This window comes from Diaporthe batatas (genome assembly GCF_019321695.1).
Source record: "Diaporthe batatas strain CRI 302-4 chromosome Unknown Contig00020, whole genome shotgun sequence".
Lineage (NCBI taxonomy): Eukaryota > Fungi > Ascomycota > Sordariomycetes > Diaporthales > Diaporthaceae > Diaporthe > Diaporthe batatas.
Window position 1 is genome coordinate 135,598 of NW_025408567.1, and position 14,966 is coordinate 150,563.

General features: G+C 57.5%; 4 protein-coding genes across 4 annotated transcripts; 2 read left to right on the forward strand and 2 right to left on the reverse strand.

Moving 5' to 3' along the window:
• Positions 1-1,032: 1,032 nt before the first annotated feature.
• Positions 1,033-5,391, reverse strand: KVR01_012559 (uncharacterized protein; the record flags this gene model as incomplete). Its single annotated transcript, XM_044791296.1, has 3 exons — positions 1,033-4,065; positions 4,138-4,276; positions 5,189-5,391. 3 exons carry the CDS (start codon positions 5,389-5,391, stop codon positions 1,033-1,035), a joined length of 3,375 nt encoding a protein of 1,124 aa, XP_044638370.1.
• A 336-nt stretch (positions 5,392-5,727) lies between these two features.
• KVR01_012569 (uncharacterized protein) lies at positions 5,728-7,542 on the forward strand (the record flags this gene model as incomplete). Its single annotated transcript, XM_044786381.1, has 1 exon — positions 5,728-7,542. The coding sequence occupies one exon, from the start codon at positions 5,728-5,730 to the stop codon at positions 7,540-7,542; it is 1,815 nt and encodes a 604-aa protein (XP_044638380.1).
• Positions 7,543-8,069: 527 nt separating this feature from the next.
• KVR01_012549 (uncharacterized protein) lies at positions 8,070-8,399 on the reverse strand (the record flags this gene model as incomplete). Its single annotated transcript, XM_044784688.1, has 2 exons — positions 8,070-8,102; positions 8,163-8,399. The coding sequence occupies 2 exons, from the start codon at positions 8,397-8,399 to the stop codon at positions 8,070-8,072; spliced, it is 270 nt and encodes an 89-aa protein (XP_044638360.1).
• Positions 8,400-10,058: 1,659 nt separating this feature from the next.
• On the forward strand, positions 10,059-14,942 carry KVR01_012624 (uncharacterized protein). Its single transcript, XM_044793388.1, has 2 exons — positions 10,059-12,113; positions 12,172-14,942. The coding sequence occupies exons 1-2, from the start codon at positions 11,106-11,108 to the stop codon at positions 14,299-14,301; spliced, it is 3,138 nt and encodes a 1,045-aa protein (XP_044638435.1). The 5' UTR covers positions 10,059-11,105; the 3' UTR covers positions 14,302-14,942.
• The last annotated feature ends 24 nt before the right edge of the window (positions 14,943-14,966 follow it).

Genomic DNA, 14,966 nt, shown 5'->3' on the forward strand with positions numbered 1-14,966 from the left:
AATGAAAATTTTGTCATGGATGTGGGCGAGAAGTGCAACATCCCAAGCTGCAATATCAGCACCATCCTAGCTTCTCAGGTTGAAACTGATTTGTACGTTACACCTGGTGGGCACTTGGGATATGTCTCGGGGCCTAAGGGGTTTGCAAGCAAGATTTTAGGTATATTTTCTGCGCATGGCAAAGCCTGAAGTGTGAAGTCAAGTTTTCATAGAGCAAGAAGCCTACTTAATGCATTAGCCAGGTGCCAGAGGGTAGGCGAAAACATCAGATGAGCCTCTATCTACATGGATTAATTACTACTGCCGATTGTCTGGTTTCGCTTCTGTTCCGTATACATCCGAGGACATACATGGTGCCTTCATACGGTGGTAAGCGCTCAAGACCGGGCATAACTAAATCATCAAGTAAGCGACTGCTCGTTCAACCCGCTCCCCAGCAGCAGGTCTTTTACCGACGTACAGAAGTGCCTGCGACAAAGTTGTACTCTATCCTCCATGCGATTATTTGGCTGTCTTACCAGACAAAGGCTGGGCCCGTTTCCGAAATTGTAACATTTGTGATATTATACGACTCACTTGCTAGTTACGCTTATTGATTTCACAACCCACTCGACAGAATACATCCACAAATCAACATGCACCATAATCAAAAGCTTTGCCAGTGCAGCCCAGTGAGTTTCAGGCCGTGAGACAGCACGTACGGTCGGAATGTTCCGGATGCCATACCCTGACCTTATATCACAGTGTGTGCTAGTTATGGTTGGCCAAATGCAAGGTGTTCAATCGCCGTCCGCTGATTTGAGGACCGAGAGAACTGGAAGACCTTGGACTTTACTGACATCGTGCTGAAGCAACTCTAGTGAGCTTGGGGTAGTCTGAGTGCTGCCCCAATCCACCCTCATCCCGACAGCAGATGAGCGTAATTTTGTACAGCCAACCCGTTGCGAAGTTGCAGAGTATAGACCCACCCCTGGGCCGCGTCAATTTGTGAGTGGCACCTATAGAGTAGACTCGTATGGCAGCATCGGGCTTTTATTTTGGGCGACTCATCGTGAGGGGCTTGAAAGGCTTGCGCAATTTTTGCAACGCCGCAGCTTCGTTACGAGGTACTGCCAATCCAGGGGGTCTGCGCACACCACTTGCAAACTTCCGCATTGTTGTACTGTGGACGCTGACGGCAGGAGGCTTTGCAGGAGGCGATGCCTCCTCAGGAATGTTCTCGCTGTTGTCCTCTGCATTGCCGGATGCGACGCATGCGTCTGGCGTTGGAGGCCGAGGTGGAGAACTGGAAAATTGAGGGTACTGCTTCCCGGACTTGGGCTGCTGCTTCTTGGGTAGTTTGTGGCCCGCTGTCTTCAAGCTGCTTACCTTGTGATGAAGCAGACTAGGGTCTATCAGTGGCCGTCTGGTAGCATCTTGGGAGGTACGGGCCACTGTCTTGCTCCCTTCATCTCGCTGTACACGTGCCATATTGGATCGCGGCAGAGCTGGTGCAACCATGTCGGCTTTACCCAAGGCTGGGCTAGAGTCCCTCTTGACAAATCCCAGAAGAGTGCCTTGGCCGGCTGGATGCGCTGTTGTCCCCCGCTTCAAGAAAGTAACAGCAGCTGTGTTATCCCCTACTGCATCGAACGGCCTGTTTGCCTCGCAGGGTACTGCTGTCACTGAGCCGAGCTGCGACACCATCGTGAAGGTCGTTGGCTGGTTCATCGCGGTGGCGTGCACCCTTGCCCATTGCGGCTCTTTGTCGCCATCATAACTGCCATTCTGGCCAGCGAGTCGAGGACGTTTCCGACCAAAGTCCTGATAGACAAGGCCATCCCACGACCCTGAGTTGTCGTCTGCGGTGACTTGTTGGCTGGGGTCTGCTGGGAAAAGGTCGTCATTGGGGCTAAAGCCCTCTGGAAGGTTGCCATAGATTACTTCTTGCGAGGGGACGTCGCGTCCCAGAATCCTCCCGATCGCTTCCAGCTTGTTGGCATCGAGGTCTGGCCCAATCTTGGCGAATGTGGTCGCGACTGGCTCGATAAATGGCGACAGCTCTACATTGCCGCTGGATGAGCTAGACAATGGACAGCTAATGTAAAGCAACGCCTTTGCACGAGTCATGGCAACGTAGAGTAGTCGGCGCTCCTCGTTGCTGTCTTCAGAACGCACATGTGGAATCATACCGTCATAAGCTCCCGGAATAAAGACAATGGGCCATTCAAGCCCTTTTGCGGCATGTATAGTGGAAACCGTGACCATGGAAGTCGCATCTTGTTCTTGGCCTTTCTTCTGGGAGTCTGACACCAGTGCCACATTGGCTAGGAATTTGGCTAGCACATCAGAATCTTCCGACTTTTCTAGCCCATCGACCTCGGGAAGCACTTCCTCTTGGTCTCCGTTAAGACCTTGGTTGAAATCTATCCCAAGAGCTCGGAATTCCTGTATGTTGGCCCACCTTTGTTCGAACTTGTCAGTGTCGTTGTCGATCTCTTTGAGGTGCCGTTGGAGGTTGACTCTCGTTACAACCTCGTCGATAATGTCTACCAGTCCGTAAGGCTGTTCGTCTGTTGAACTGTCCATCTTTTTCTGTATGTCCAAGATGAGACGAATGACCTCGCCGCTTATCTTGTGTTCCGTTGGCTTCCTAATGTTGGTCTTGGCTAGACGATCTCCGCGGCAGTGCTTGACCAGCAAAGCCCATAGACTTAGGGTTGACTGCTCGGCCTCTTCAACCAGCGCCTTGATGGTAGGCTCTCCCACACCGCGCTTGGGAACGTTGAGAATCCTTGCAAGAGCGTCGTTGTTTGCAGGCTGATGGACCACTCTCAAGTAATCAAGGAGGATTTTGATTTCGAGGCGATCGTAGAACTTGACGCCGCCGACCATCTTATAAGCAATCCCAGCCTGAACCAGAGCAGACTCAATGATCCTGGAAAGAGATGCCGAGCGGAGGAGTATGGAGACATCGCCGTGTCCCAGCATACCACCAGACAACAACTGCAGCCGGCCGATTTCCTTGACAATCCACTGTGCCTCCTTCGTTTGACTCTTGAGCCGCCTCAACGTGGGCCGTGTCCCCTTGTCGTGAAAGGGCTTAAGAACCTTCTCGTACCGATTCGAATCCTGCTGAATGACGCTCAGAGCCGTGGCCAGAATGGCCTGCGATGAACGATAGTTCTGTTCAAGGGATATCTGGTCTGTGTTGGGAAAGTCGTCAAAGAGGCGTTGGAGATTCTTGATCTCTGCCGATCGCCACCCGTAAATGCTCTGATCAGGGTCACCGACAATAGTGATCCTGTTTCGTTTTTGAGCCAGAAGGCGCATGAGCTCATACTGGATGCCGTTGGTGTCTTGGTACTCGTCGATGAGCACGGCATCTACATTGGAGACACAGGCCGGGTGCATCTGGAGAAGCTCGACGCACCGGGTAAGGAGGTCGTCGTAATCGAGGAGGTTGGACCTCTGGAGGTGGTCCTGGTACTCCTTGTAGCACAACTCAAAGGACTTGGCCCCTTCTGCTGCCTCAGCGCTGCGCTTTCTCTGAAACGGAGTGGGCTTCCACTCTTTTCCTCTGGCTTTTTTCTTGCTGATCCATGCACGTGCCTGGACAGGGTCTATGCCCAGCTGCAGCCGTTTGCAAATGCGGTTGATGATGGCTCTTGAGTCACCATCATCGGCAATGGCGAACTTCTGATCCAGACCAATGTGTCTGCCGTATGCCGCCAAGTAGCGACGGGCAATGCTGTGGAAGGTGCCGAGGACCATCCTCTTCTCGCGGCCGTTCCCCAGTGCTTTACCGATGCGCTCCTGCATCTCGCGAGCGGCTTTGACAGTGAAGGTGGCGACAATAACATCCTGCGGCTGGTAGCCCATGGCATCAACAAGCCAGACGACACGTGAGGTTAGAGTATGCGTCTTTCCGCTGCCTGGGCCAGCCATGATGGCAACGGTGGCGGCCTCTGAGCACACTGCCCTGCATTGCGCATGATTGAGGTTCAGCCGGGGTAGGATGGAGGAAGCCCTTGGTGATGCAGGCGACATGGCGAGGACAGGAGACACAACCTCACGCGCGTCCGACTGCAAGGAACCCTGGGAACGCGGTTGACAGGTTTGTAAGACGTTGGCGAGGAATGAGAATGAGAACGAGACCCGGCATTTTCCCAGGCAGAAAGGAGAGCCGAGATGTGTCGAGTTCGCGTCAAGTCGAATGCACTGCCCAAACAACAGAGCGGGAGACGCGTCGCGGAAGGCGGCCCGGCTTGGGAAAGGGTCTCTCGGCCGCACGCCGCTTCCGCGAGATCACCTGCCTTGCCTACCAAGCCTGCTCCGTACCTCTGTCTCCCGGAAATGGGATCACGTAAGCTCTGTGCACGGACCATCATTTTCTGGACTGGACGAAAACCGTAGCTTCACGATGCAACAATAAGCGCTAAACAAACTCGGTCACATCGCATTGGCTCCATGAGGGCACAATCAATGAGCGGAGACAACAGTATCTCTGTTTCCATGCAGCCATGCAGCCATTCTGATATTCTGGTTCGCTTTCGGAAGACACCAATCCAGTCGACCATCACGCCTCTCCGCATCCACAGCCAGCGGGTCACAGATGACGAGAGGACGATCTGTTCATTTGATGGTGCCATCATGGGCACCTGGGCATTGGAAATTGACTTCAATGCAATGCCTCAGGGTCCTTTTAGACGAGCCGAGCAATGCAGCATGGGCCAAAGCATCCGTGAATGCCGGGGCATCTGGGCATGTCGATGCAACCGTGGAAGAAACTAAATAAAGCTGTTTGCTTGCTTGTCACTTGCCAGCCAGCCAGCCAGCGCTGCAAGCCCAGTTGCCCGGCATGGCATAGAGGAGCAGGGGCGGCACTCGTGCTCTATCTGATCGCCTGCAGATCGCCATCCAAATCCTTCACCTCCTCAGCTCCTGACCTCCCACCCAGCACTGCCAGACTGCCAGCGAGACCCAGAACCTCGCTGCCTCGCCAGCCAGGCCAGCCCGCCAGCTCGCATGGTACAGGCGGGAGAGGCAGGGCAGGCATGGCAGGACGGGACCCAATATCAAGATGGGCGGGGAACACCACGGCCGCCCAATCACACCGCGGCTCGCCGGTACCATCGCATGTCGGGCGCTTAGAGACCCCTGGCCCCCTGCGACCCCACGGGCCGTCCAGCCAACCACATTACACGACAGGGCTCTGACCTGCCCTCCGTGCTGCAAGCCCACCGCGACATCACGACCTTGTGTGGCGGCTTTCGACGAGTCCCAGCCCAGAAGAGGCCTGCCTCTGCAGCTGCCGCCCTGCCCTGCCCTGCCACATGTGCCTGTGTGCCTGTGTGCCTGCGTGCCCTGAGCCCGAGATGGGGGCCTCCTCCACGCGCGAGCCCGCCCCATTGGCACATCTCGCAACGAGAAAAGTCGGCATTGCTCTCTTGAGTGGCTGCATGGTCCCCACGCCCGCCCCGTTCCTCGCCTCTGCATCACTCCGGTATCAACAGCCGCTATATACTCTTCTGCCTCTCCTCTGGACCGCTCCGGAGGCTGATCATTCCTGCGTCCCCATGCTACCTCTCTATCACAATGCGTTTCGGCCCATCATACCTTGACTAACAACTAAACAATCCAAACCCCATCACGCCCTAGTTTTGGTGGAGAATGGTAGATGGCTGCCGTCTGGCCTACTAGAAATAAGCCTTGGCCCCGGCTCTCTCCTCTCGTCTGATCCTCACAATGCCCCTTGGTTTTCGCAAACCTCTCGCTTCTCTTATAATAGCTCTTTCATTCAGCACAAGTTTCGTCCCGGTTTTGGTAGCCGCCGCCGCCGCAGCAGCACCACGCACCTCACGCCCCCACCAGGTGGAAGAGAGGGATAACAACAACCCCCTCAACATCAACTGGAGTCCTGCCCCCCCGCCAGACGAAGGCCCCCCCGGAGCAAGATACGCCCTCCGTGATCCAGCATACCTACCTGCCCAGATCGGTGGAATCGTCGGCTCTTACGCTCTCTCCCTGGTGCTGGTCGCCATCATCCTACTGAGCTTATCCAAAAAGCGGCGCGAGCACCTTCGAGCAGGAGAGGACTTCGGTGCCTGGGAGGAGTCTCATCTCACATTTGACAACGCCGAGCCATTCTCTGCTTTCAAATCACAGGACGATTTCCAGTTCCGAGCACAGGACTGTCCTCCACAGCAGAGCTTCCAGGAATTGCCGAGAATCCACACACAGGACCACGTCCAGGGACACGTCCGCAACTTCTCTCTTCCTTCGCCCACCTCGGCAAGGTTTTCGACCGGCACACGGGAGCAGACGCCTTATATCCTTCCATCGCCAGACGGCAGTCTCCGCGGACGACCAGGAGTGGACCCAAACGTTGACCAGTCCATTGTCATACACGACAGAGCCATGGCGCAGGCACAGCTGGAAGATATGTACAAGTATGTGATGGAGCAGGAGGCCGCCAAGGAGGCGGGGGTCGTGTTCAGAGGGCCCACGTTTCCCAACGCAGGGCAGCAGCAGCAGCAGCTGGAGCAAAATGCCTCATCACAGGGCATACTTCAGAAGAAGGGAAGAAACAAACCCGCAAACCTCAACCTGAGTGCCGACGCCAAGTCGGAAAAGACGCAGTCCCGGACATCCTCAATCCTGTCCGCGCTCAAGTCCCCACTGGGCAAGAAGAAGGAGAAAGTGCATGCGATTAGCATTTCCTCGCCAATTATGACACCAATGACCGGCACATTCCCACCTCAGTACGTCGGCGAGGAGATGAACGCCATCCCGCCGCGACACTACGCGCCTGCTGCGCCGCCACCCGTCCCTACGGGTAATCCTACCTTCAGCCAGCGGCGAAATGTGCAGATGGCCCCCCTTACGCCGCCGGACGACATGTCGCCCGAGAGCACGCAGAGCATCGACGAGCGGCTCCGCGCCATGGCAGGCAAAGGCAAGGACAGGGACGTCCCCGGGGAATCCAACGAGGACGAGGAAGAGGAAGAGCGACAGAGACAGGACCACTATTACCACTCGCGTCAACAGTCGTCCGCGACGATGGAGATGGACCCCATCTCTGCCACGTCGGAGACGTCGACAACGCCTCTGGTCAGGGGCGAGCGACTCCGCGACAGTCGGGCGTCGGGCCTACCCTCGAGCCCCAAGCCGGGGGTCAACCGCTTCCCCAGCCTGAACTCGCTGCCGTCGTCCCCAAAGCCCGGCGCGACCTTCTCGCGGCCCAACGCGCCGTCAGCGGTGCGCACGGGCGGTGCGCTGCCCCTGCGAGCTTATGAGCCTGCGCTCATGTCGCCCAACACGTACGACCGCACGGTCAAGCAGACCGTGTTCGAGAGGGCCGGCCCGCTGTCGCCGGGGCTGGGCACCGCACGGACGCCCCATACCGGCGCGCCGGTCCCGTACTCGCCGTACCAGCCCTTCTCGCCCGTGGTGCCCATCACGCCCAGCCTCGTGACCAAGGCCGACAGGAAGAGGATGAGGAGGATGGAGCCCAAGACGCCAACGATGGAGATGGTCCAGAGCAGCGACGACATCTGGTGAGCAGCTGGCTCAGGCCAACCCGGCTGCCGGGTTAGCAAGATCGTCAGCAGCTAGGTTGGCGGGTTCTGCTTGGCTAGTCATGCCGCAGATCCTGTCAAGGGTCGGGTGTACAAGCCCCAAGCTCCGCGGACATCATTTGTGGATGGCTAGGAACCTGTGTGTGTGAGACCTAGGCTTTAGGCTTGGGGAATACACAGCATGGGGTGTGGACATACATCGGGGGAAAGGCCGAGCCCACCCAAGTCCCCGCGGCACAACTGCTTAGTTGAAGGTTGTATGCTACTTGGCAGGTTATGAACAGGAAACTTTTTTCTTTTTATTTAATATTCAGTAGAGTCGCATCTGTTATCCTGGGCGCTGGGCTCGTTTGGAATATAATACATTGATGACCATAGTAGTTGTACCGGCCCGCATCTGCGCAGCAGAATGTCGGAATCAGACAAAAGAAGCTTCTCTCCGACCCCAATCCACAGGGTCGTCCCATCGTGACCCGAACGGCTTGGATGATGTGCAGGATGCTTGGCTGATTAAAAGCTGGCGCTGATGTTTGTGTTGTACATCTGAAACGTGAGACAAGCAAAGGCAAAACCGCCGCCAAGTGAGGGTGCTGGGCTGCTCACTGCCTCAAGGCCAAGACCACCACGGCTGCCACGGCTGCCACGGCTGCCACGGCTGCCACGTTGGAAACCCGAGCTCGCCACTGTGTCGCTTACCCATCGTTGGTATGGCATACCGCCGACACAGAATACTACCGGGAAGCAGTGCGGTTCCTCCCGTGATTCGTTCAGCTCGGAGGGATCAGACGACCTATTAGTGTCGTATGTCAGGACTAGGCCGTCGGGATAGCTCGAGATCATTCCTTCTAGAAGCGAGCTGTGCAGTCAGTCACATGAAATTGGTATCTGATTGCTTGTCCCGAGGAGTAGAAAAGTGCCAAATCCGCTTTCTGTTCGCGTGCGGAAGGACTGCCGGGGGGCGAATACGCATGCGACTGACACATGCAGTTGCATGATCGCAGAGGGGGCGCAGAACCAAACCTTATCGTGATGCGGAATGACGACAGTCAGGCCGTCTTAGTGGTCTGGCAACGGTTTAAGGCTGAGTCCCTGCCACATATCACACTGGGTTTTTGAAATTTTCGAAAAGACCCCAGGGTAGTCTGCCGATCATCGTCCGTTGTTATCTAGGAAGTGTGCAACATGCGAAGCCGTAGTAACGTCGACAAGGGGCGAATGGTCCTGTGAACGGCAGCTGCCAGTGCTGTGAGGGTTAGGTAGATGTTTGTCAGCCGGATCCGCGACACCTCGACCCCAAGATGTGTGCCGACGGGCGCGGGTGAACTGCCACCACAAAACATCAGCATTCAAAGGGTCCAAGAAAAGCCCAACCTCTTGGAGCCCTGTGGGGTCGTACCGGCGAGAAGCCCAGAGCTGAAGGCTAAAGGCCATGTGCGGAGAAAACACTGCCAATGATAGATGATAGTCAGGACGCCTCTCGTCCGATTCTGACACAGTCTCGGCCGGACAGCGAATAGCTTCGGCAGAAGGCCTGAGAACGTGCGCGCAGGGTCCTTTTGTGGATATTTGTCGATGTTCTAGAATGCGATTTCCATAGCCATGTCTCGCCACGAGTGAGCAGGAGCCCGTGACGATGGGCAGGATGCGACAGCCAAAGGGTGTGATGGCAGTGACGGCGTGGGTGGGCGATGCGCAGAGAAAGTTCACGAGACTGGGAATCGGGTCGTCTGATAAACTCGAGGTCCTGCACCCACTCTTGTGGTCACACCGAGTCAATGCCAGAAGTATGAGGCTCGAGATCAGAGGATGTGATGGATGACAGCATCTCAGGATCCTGTCCAGTCAATTGCATGCCGTCGACTGACGGCGACGGCAACAGCAGCTGCACCAGCAACCGCGATGAGCGTGCTGACGTGCCGATGGCCGTGGGCATGGGCGTGGGCGTGGGCGTGGCTGTCGATGGCGATGTGGCCGTGTGAGGACAGGCGAACAGGACCTGTTCCTACTGTCTCGCCAACTGCAAGGACTGGCGCTCGAACCCCACCTTCCGCTTGACAGCAATGGCTTTTCTGGCTGGTCTCTGGCTCAGCCTGGCTGGGGCTCTGGCTGTCTGGGCGGCCGTGATTGGCAACTGCGGGTCCGCTCGTGCCTAGGCCGCGACTCCCATAGGCTGGGGGAACCCCCATCGCTCGCCCCTGCCAGCGAGGCAAGTCTCTTGCTCAGTCCCGCTGTCCCGTTGGCCTGTCTGGCCCAGCCCTGGGCAGGAGCCAGGAGGGGGCCCCCCTACTAGCAACACAGTATGTACTACACGCCCAGGGAACGCCCAGGGACGCCCAAGGAGGTTTCTGCCCGGTCAGAGACCAGAGATGGCAGGCTGGGCTGGGCTGGCAGGCCACACGGATACGGAGAGACGGAGTACTCTGGCCAGGAAAGGAGGATGGATACGCCGGCGCCCCCCGGGGCAGGGCTCTTGTGTTCCATGCCATCCTACAAGAAAATCGACTGATGCACTGCTCTGAAACCTGGGCTTCTCTGCTTTCCGACCTTAACATCTTACGATCCCGCACTCATTCCTCACCACCACTAATCCCATTTTTCCCCCTGGCCCGTCCATCCTCGCCAGGCCAACTCGTGCTACAGCAACCGTCTTGCGGCCCAGAGAGGTCCAGCCACCTTACGATCATCCCTATCCCGTTGGATACGGAGCCCACCGTCCGTCCCGCGTGCACACCGTTGACGCTTACGCTGACGTTGACGCTGACGTTGAGCCCGACCTTGCACCTCGCACCTCGCACCGACCGACCGTGTCAGGAACGGCCCGGCCAGGCCCAGAGGTCGCCGGTTAGAGGCCTGCCCGCCCGCCCACGACCTCGCCCCGTTGAGTCGAGTCGAGTCGAGTTGAGTCGAGTCGAGCCGAGTCAAGAGGATTGACGGCTCTATTGCTCGGTTGAGCACAGCTCTGACACGACCTCAGACCTGCTCTGCGCCGAGCCCCCCCCCCCCCCCCAAAAAAAGTGCCAGCCAGGCACGGGCGCAGGCAAAGCCGCAGGCAGAGAAAGCCACAGGCATCAGCACCACCACCCACCAGCATCATCACCACCGAGGTCCTCGGGCCCGAGCAGGATCGTACTGGGCGCCCCCCGTAACCCACAAGATAGTCAATTGGGTTGGGTCGACCTTTGAATGGAACTGGGGCGGTGATTGAGAGGCCCACCGCAGAAGACCCTTTCTCCGAGCTGAGCTGAGGGGACAGACAGCAAAGCTCTGCCCCCTCCTTGCGCGAACGGACTCCCTCCTGCGACGCTGCGGCATCGAAGCGAGGCGCCGAGCCACCCATTCCCTATTCCCAGTCTCCCGTGCGGCCCCTCCCTCCATCCCACCGGGCCCCATCTTACCCTGCCTGCCTGCCCTGCCCGTCTGCCCACCTATCCTTTGGGTCTTGCCTGTCCTGTCACGCGTTCATGTCGAACCACCTTTGCATAGCTGGAACGGTCTAAGCATAACCATCCGTTCGGCCTGGCCCCGACGCCCTCCGTTTCGCCCAAAATGGCAGATCAACACCAAGATCCCCAGCAGGTCTGGAATGCTGGTCTCGACAACTTCGACTACCGGTCCAGCCATCCCCACCCGGCCTCCTCAGCCTCCTCAGCCCCAACATCTGCTGCACCCGCGTCCGCGCCCGCTCCCGCCCCCGGCACAGCTTCAGGAACCGCCCGGTCTGTTCCTCGATCAACCTCAGCGTCGCCCTCCCAGTACTCCCTCACAAACAGTGCTGCCGCCGGCGGTCCCGTCCCCGACCCTGTCACCACCACAACTGCCCCCGACCCGGGCTACTCCGAGTTCGCCGCCTCAGCCGCCTGGGCTGACCCTAATCAGTTCACACCTCCACTTGGTCCCAGCGACAGCGAACCCTTTGACGGTCTGAACCTGTTCCCGGACAACTGGAACGTCCCGACTGCCAGTTTCCCAGCACAATCCCTCCAGTACCGCCCCAGGATCGACGGCCTGCCCAGCTTCACGAACCCTCCGACCTTGCAGTTGCAGAACGGTGAACTCTTTGCCGCCTTCATGAATAGCGCAGCCGCCAACTCGGGCGATTCCTCGTCCGCGCCGGGCCCCGTCGCGACCGGCATGTCTACCCTGACGCCAGCCCAGGAGGAACAGCTCAGGAACATCGCCATGCCGCCCCATCTGCAATACCAGTCCCCAAAGAGCGAGCCCAGCCAATTGAGCCCCCAGTCGAGCAACGGTGACGGCCACAAGGGCGGTTCCCCCGACCCGTCAAAGCCAGGCAGTCGAAAGCGCAAATCCTCAGCCGACTTCGACGACTTGGAAGACGATGACGACGACGAGAGCCAGCAGCCGGTCAAGAAGACCGCACACAACATGATTGAGAAGCGGTATAGAACGAACTTGAACGACAAGATTGCGGCATTGCGAGACAGCGTCCCCAGTTTGCGAGTGCTGTCTAAGAGCGCGAGAGGGGAAGACACCACGGAGGATAGGGAGGAGCTCCACGGCCTGACACCTGCGCACAAGCTAAACAAGGCTACGGTAGGTTTGCGACACGCGCGCTCTCCCACGGTTCGTAGGCTAATAAACTCTTCAACAGGTGTTGAGCAAGGCGACGGAGTACATACGTCACCTTGAAAAGAGGAACAATCGGCTGAACGACGAGAACAGTGCCATGCAGCAAAGAATCTCGGCGTTCGAAAAGTTGTTCATGGCAAGCGCCATGAACGGCACAATGAGCCCGGTTCAGAACCAGAACTCGCCCATGCAGTTTGGGCAGGACGCTTCTCAGTTCATGAACACGCCCGTGGGAACCCCGAGAGGGCTGGATCCACAAGGAATGATTCCGGTACCCGACGACATGAAGCGCATCATCAGCCAGCAACTGGCAAATGGACGTCCATACCCCGTACCACAGCAACAGTTCCAGCAGAACCCTGCCATCATGCGACAGCAACAGATCCAGCAGCAACAGCAAATGCAGGCCAACCGTTGGCAGGGCGCCAGCCCCTACATTGGAAAGTTCATGGTCGGCTCACTCGCAGGACTCATGATACTCGAGGCCGCACGAGAGAACGAGCAGAGCAACGAGTCGCCCGAGGGCCGCGGGCTCTTTGCCATCCCGCTGCAGCTTTTGGGCCCGCTGGTGGGAAGCTCGCACGTCAGCGTTGCCGGGTACTCGTTCTCCTTGCACCAGATCATCTCCACCATCAAGTCCCTCTTACTACTTGGCGCCTTGCTCTGGGTCTTTGTTCCTTCCCTTTTCGCTCCCAGGCCACCGAAGACGGGCAAGTCGGCCCAGCTCAGCAACGCGAATCTCAAGAAGGTACCATCTCTCGCATCGCCCATCCACGTCCGGAGGCAGGCTTGGCTCACGGCTGTCCAAACTGTCTGGGTGCCTCGGCACAATTTCTTCCTCGAGGCCGCTGCTCTGATCTTGAAGACAATGAAGCTCAGCTTGCGCAACATGATGGGCATACAGGGCTACCAGATGCTGACCGGGCTGACCGAGGAGCAAGAGACAGCCAGGGTCAAGGCCTGGACCATCGCCCTGGACGCGCAGCTGGCCGGAGGAGACGTCGAGATCAACAAGAGCCGCCTGACCTTGACACTACTCGCCGCCAAGACTCTGCCGGACACGCCTCTGCGACTGATGCTAAATGCTCTCCACATCCGCGTTCTGCTCTGGCAGCTGGGCAAGCAGGGCCTGCATAACGTCTTGGCTGCCAAACTGGCCCGGTCTAAGTGGAATGATGCGAGACAGCTGCACAGGCTCAACAACTCGCTCCGCCGGAACGAACCCGCTTCGTCAGACGACGAGCTCCCAGAGCATCTGGCCGTACTTCTCGAGCAAGACTGCGACGATGTTCTCAACGACGATATTGTGCAGCGCGCGAACAACCTCGCATGGAACCGGCCGACAATGCACAACGTCGACTTCGATGTTGACGGGATGAACGCCGTCGTGGAGGACCCGGCCGTCCGGTCCCCCATGGACGCCGTTGCGGCCTGGTGGTCGAGCCTGATGTTGCAACGAGTCTTGTCAGCCAGTCTCGCAGAGGTTGATGGCGAGACCGCACAGGCCCAGGCCGCGGATGACGATCTCAACCTGGCAGTCAAGGTGGCACCCATCGGCTCAAACGCCCAGGTGCGCGCTCTTGTCGCTAAAGCCGTGCTGGTCGAGGAGAAACGAGGGGCGCACATCGCCACATCCTTGAAGGCGATGGGTCCGAGCCTGAATCCAGATAAGCACCCTCGATACAGCCAGGGGGTACCGCCCTTGATCGACTCACCCATGTCGTTCATCGTTCCCGACCCCGATGTGCAGATGGCACTGCGCTGCAGTATGGCCATTGCACACCTCGAGCGTTTTGCGACTCCTCCACACAGCGCACTTTCGATCATCGATGGCATCCTCCCGGGGTCGACCGAAGGCCTGTCGCTCCTGGGCTGCACGGCGGCTTTCCACCTGGTGGAGCGTCTGCACAACCACGCAGTGGCTGCAGAGGCATGCGCCACATCTCTTGAGCGCCTGGCGGGAACCCTGAGGATATGGATCGGCAGCGAAGAAGGCGATCGACCAGGGCTGGACCGTGAGCTCCGGCAGAAGCTGGTGGAGAGGTGTCTCAACGTTACCAAGAGCATCGTCGGCATGGCTGAAGATCAAGGCTACGCAACGATGAGCGAATGCGACAGCGACGATAGCATGTGCGATCCTGTCGATTTGTGATGTTCGATTTTGCAAAACTGACACTCAGATTTCTTTTGTTCAGCTTCGATGTGTCCACGCGTGATGGGTGGGTATTCACTGTACATATACTGCATTTAAGATGGGGATATCACTCACTGGGGAAAGCATGGACTAAACGGCTCACGTTGGGAGGCAAAACTGTTTGGCGAGCTTGGGTCTGCTCTCTGACGCCGGCCATTGGCAGGCGGGTGTGATACGGGGCTGGCTACCTGGGAGCTCTTATCTGTGTTTCTTCTTCCGACAAATACGTGCGTACGGTGTTCGAAAGCGGGGGCAATGCCCAGACACGAGCGCTCGGTGTGCAAAACTTCATTATATTATATGAATAGTACCTGCTACATAATCTCCTACTTTGTTCTTCCCATCACGTGATGGCAGTCTGCTTTGGATGTTTTTGATAAATATTTGCCGACTCTCATCAAAATAGAGGGAGACTTGGCCCGGTACAATAAACTCGGTTACGAACACGTCGCGAAGCACTTATTTAGAATGTGACATTGCAAAAGTTGATATAGTGCTTGCATTGCCTGTCAACAGGTATGTATGCATATGCGCAATTTAATGAAAGATCGACATGAACTGGACTATTCAGTGCTTGCTGCTATATGGCCGAACACTAGCCTACTGCGTGTATGCATATATAA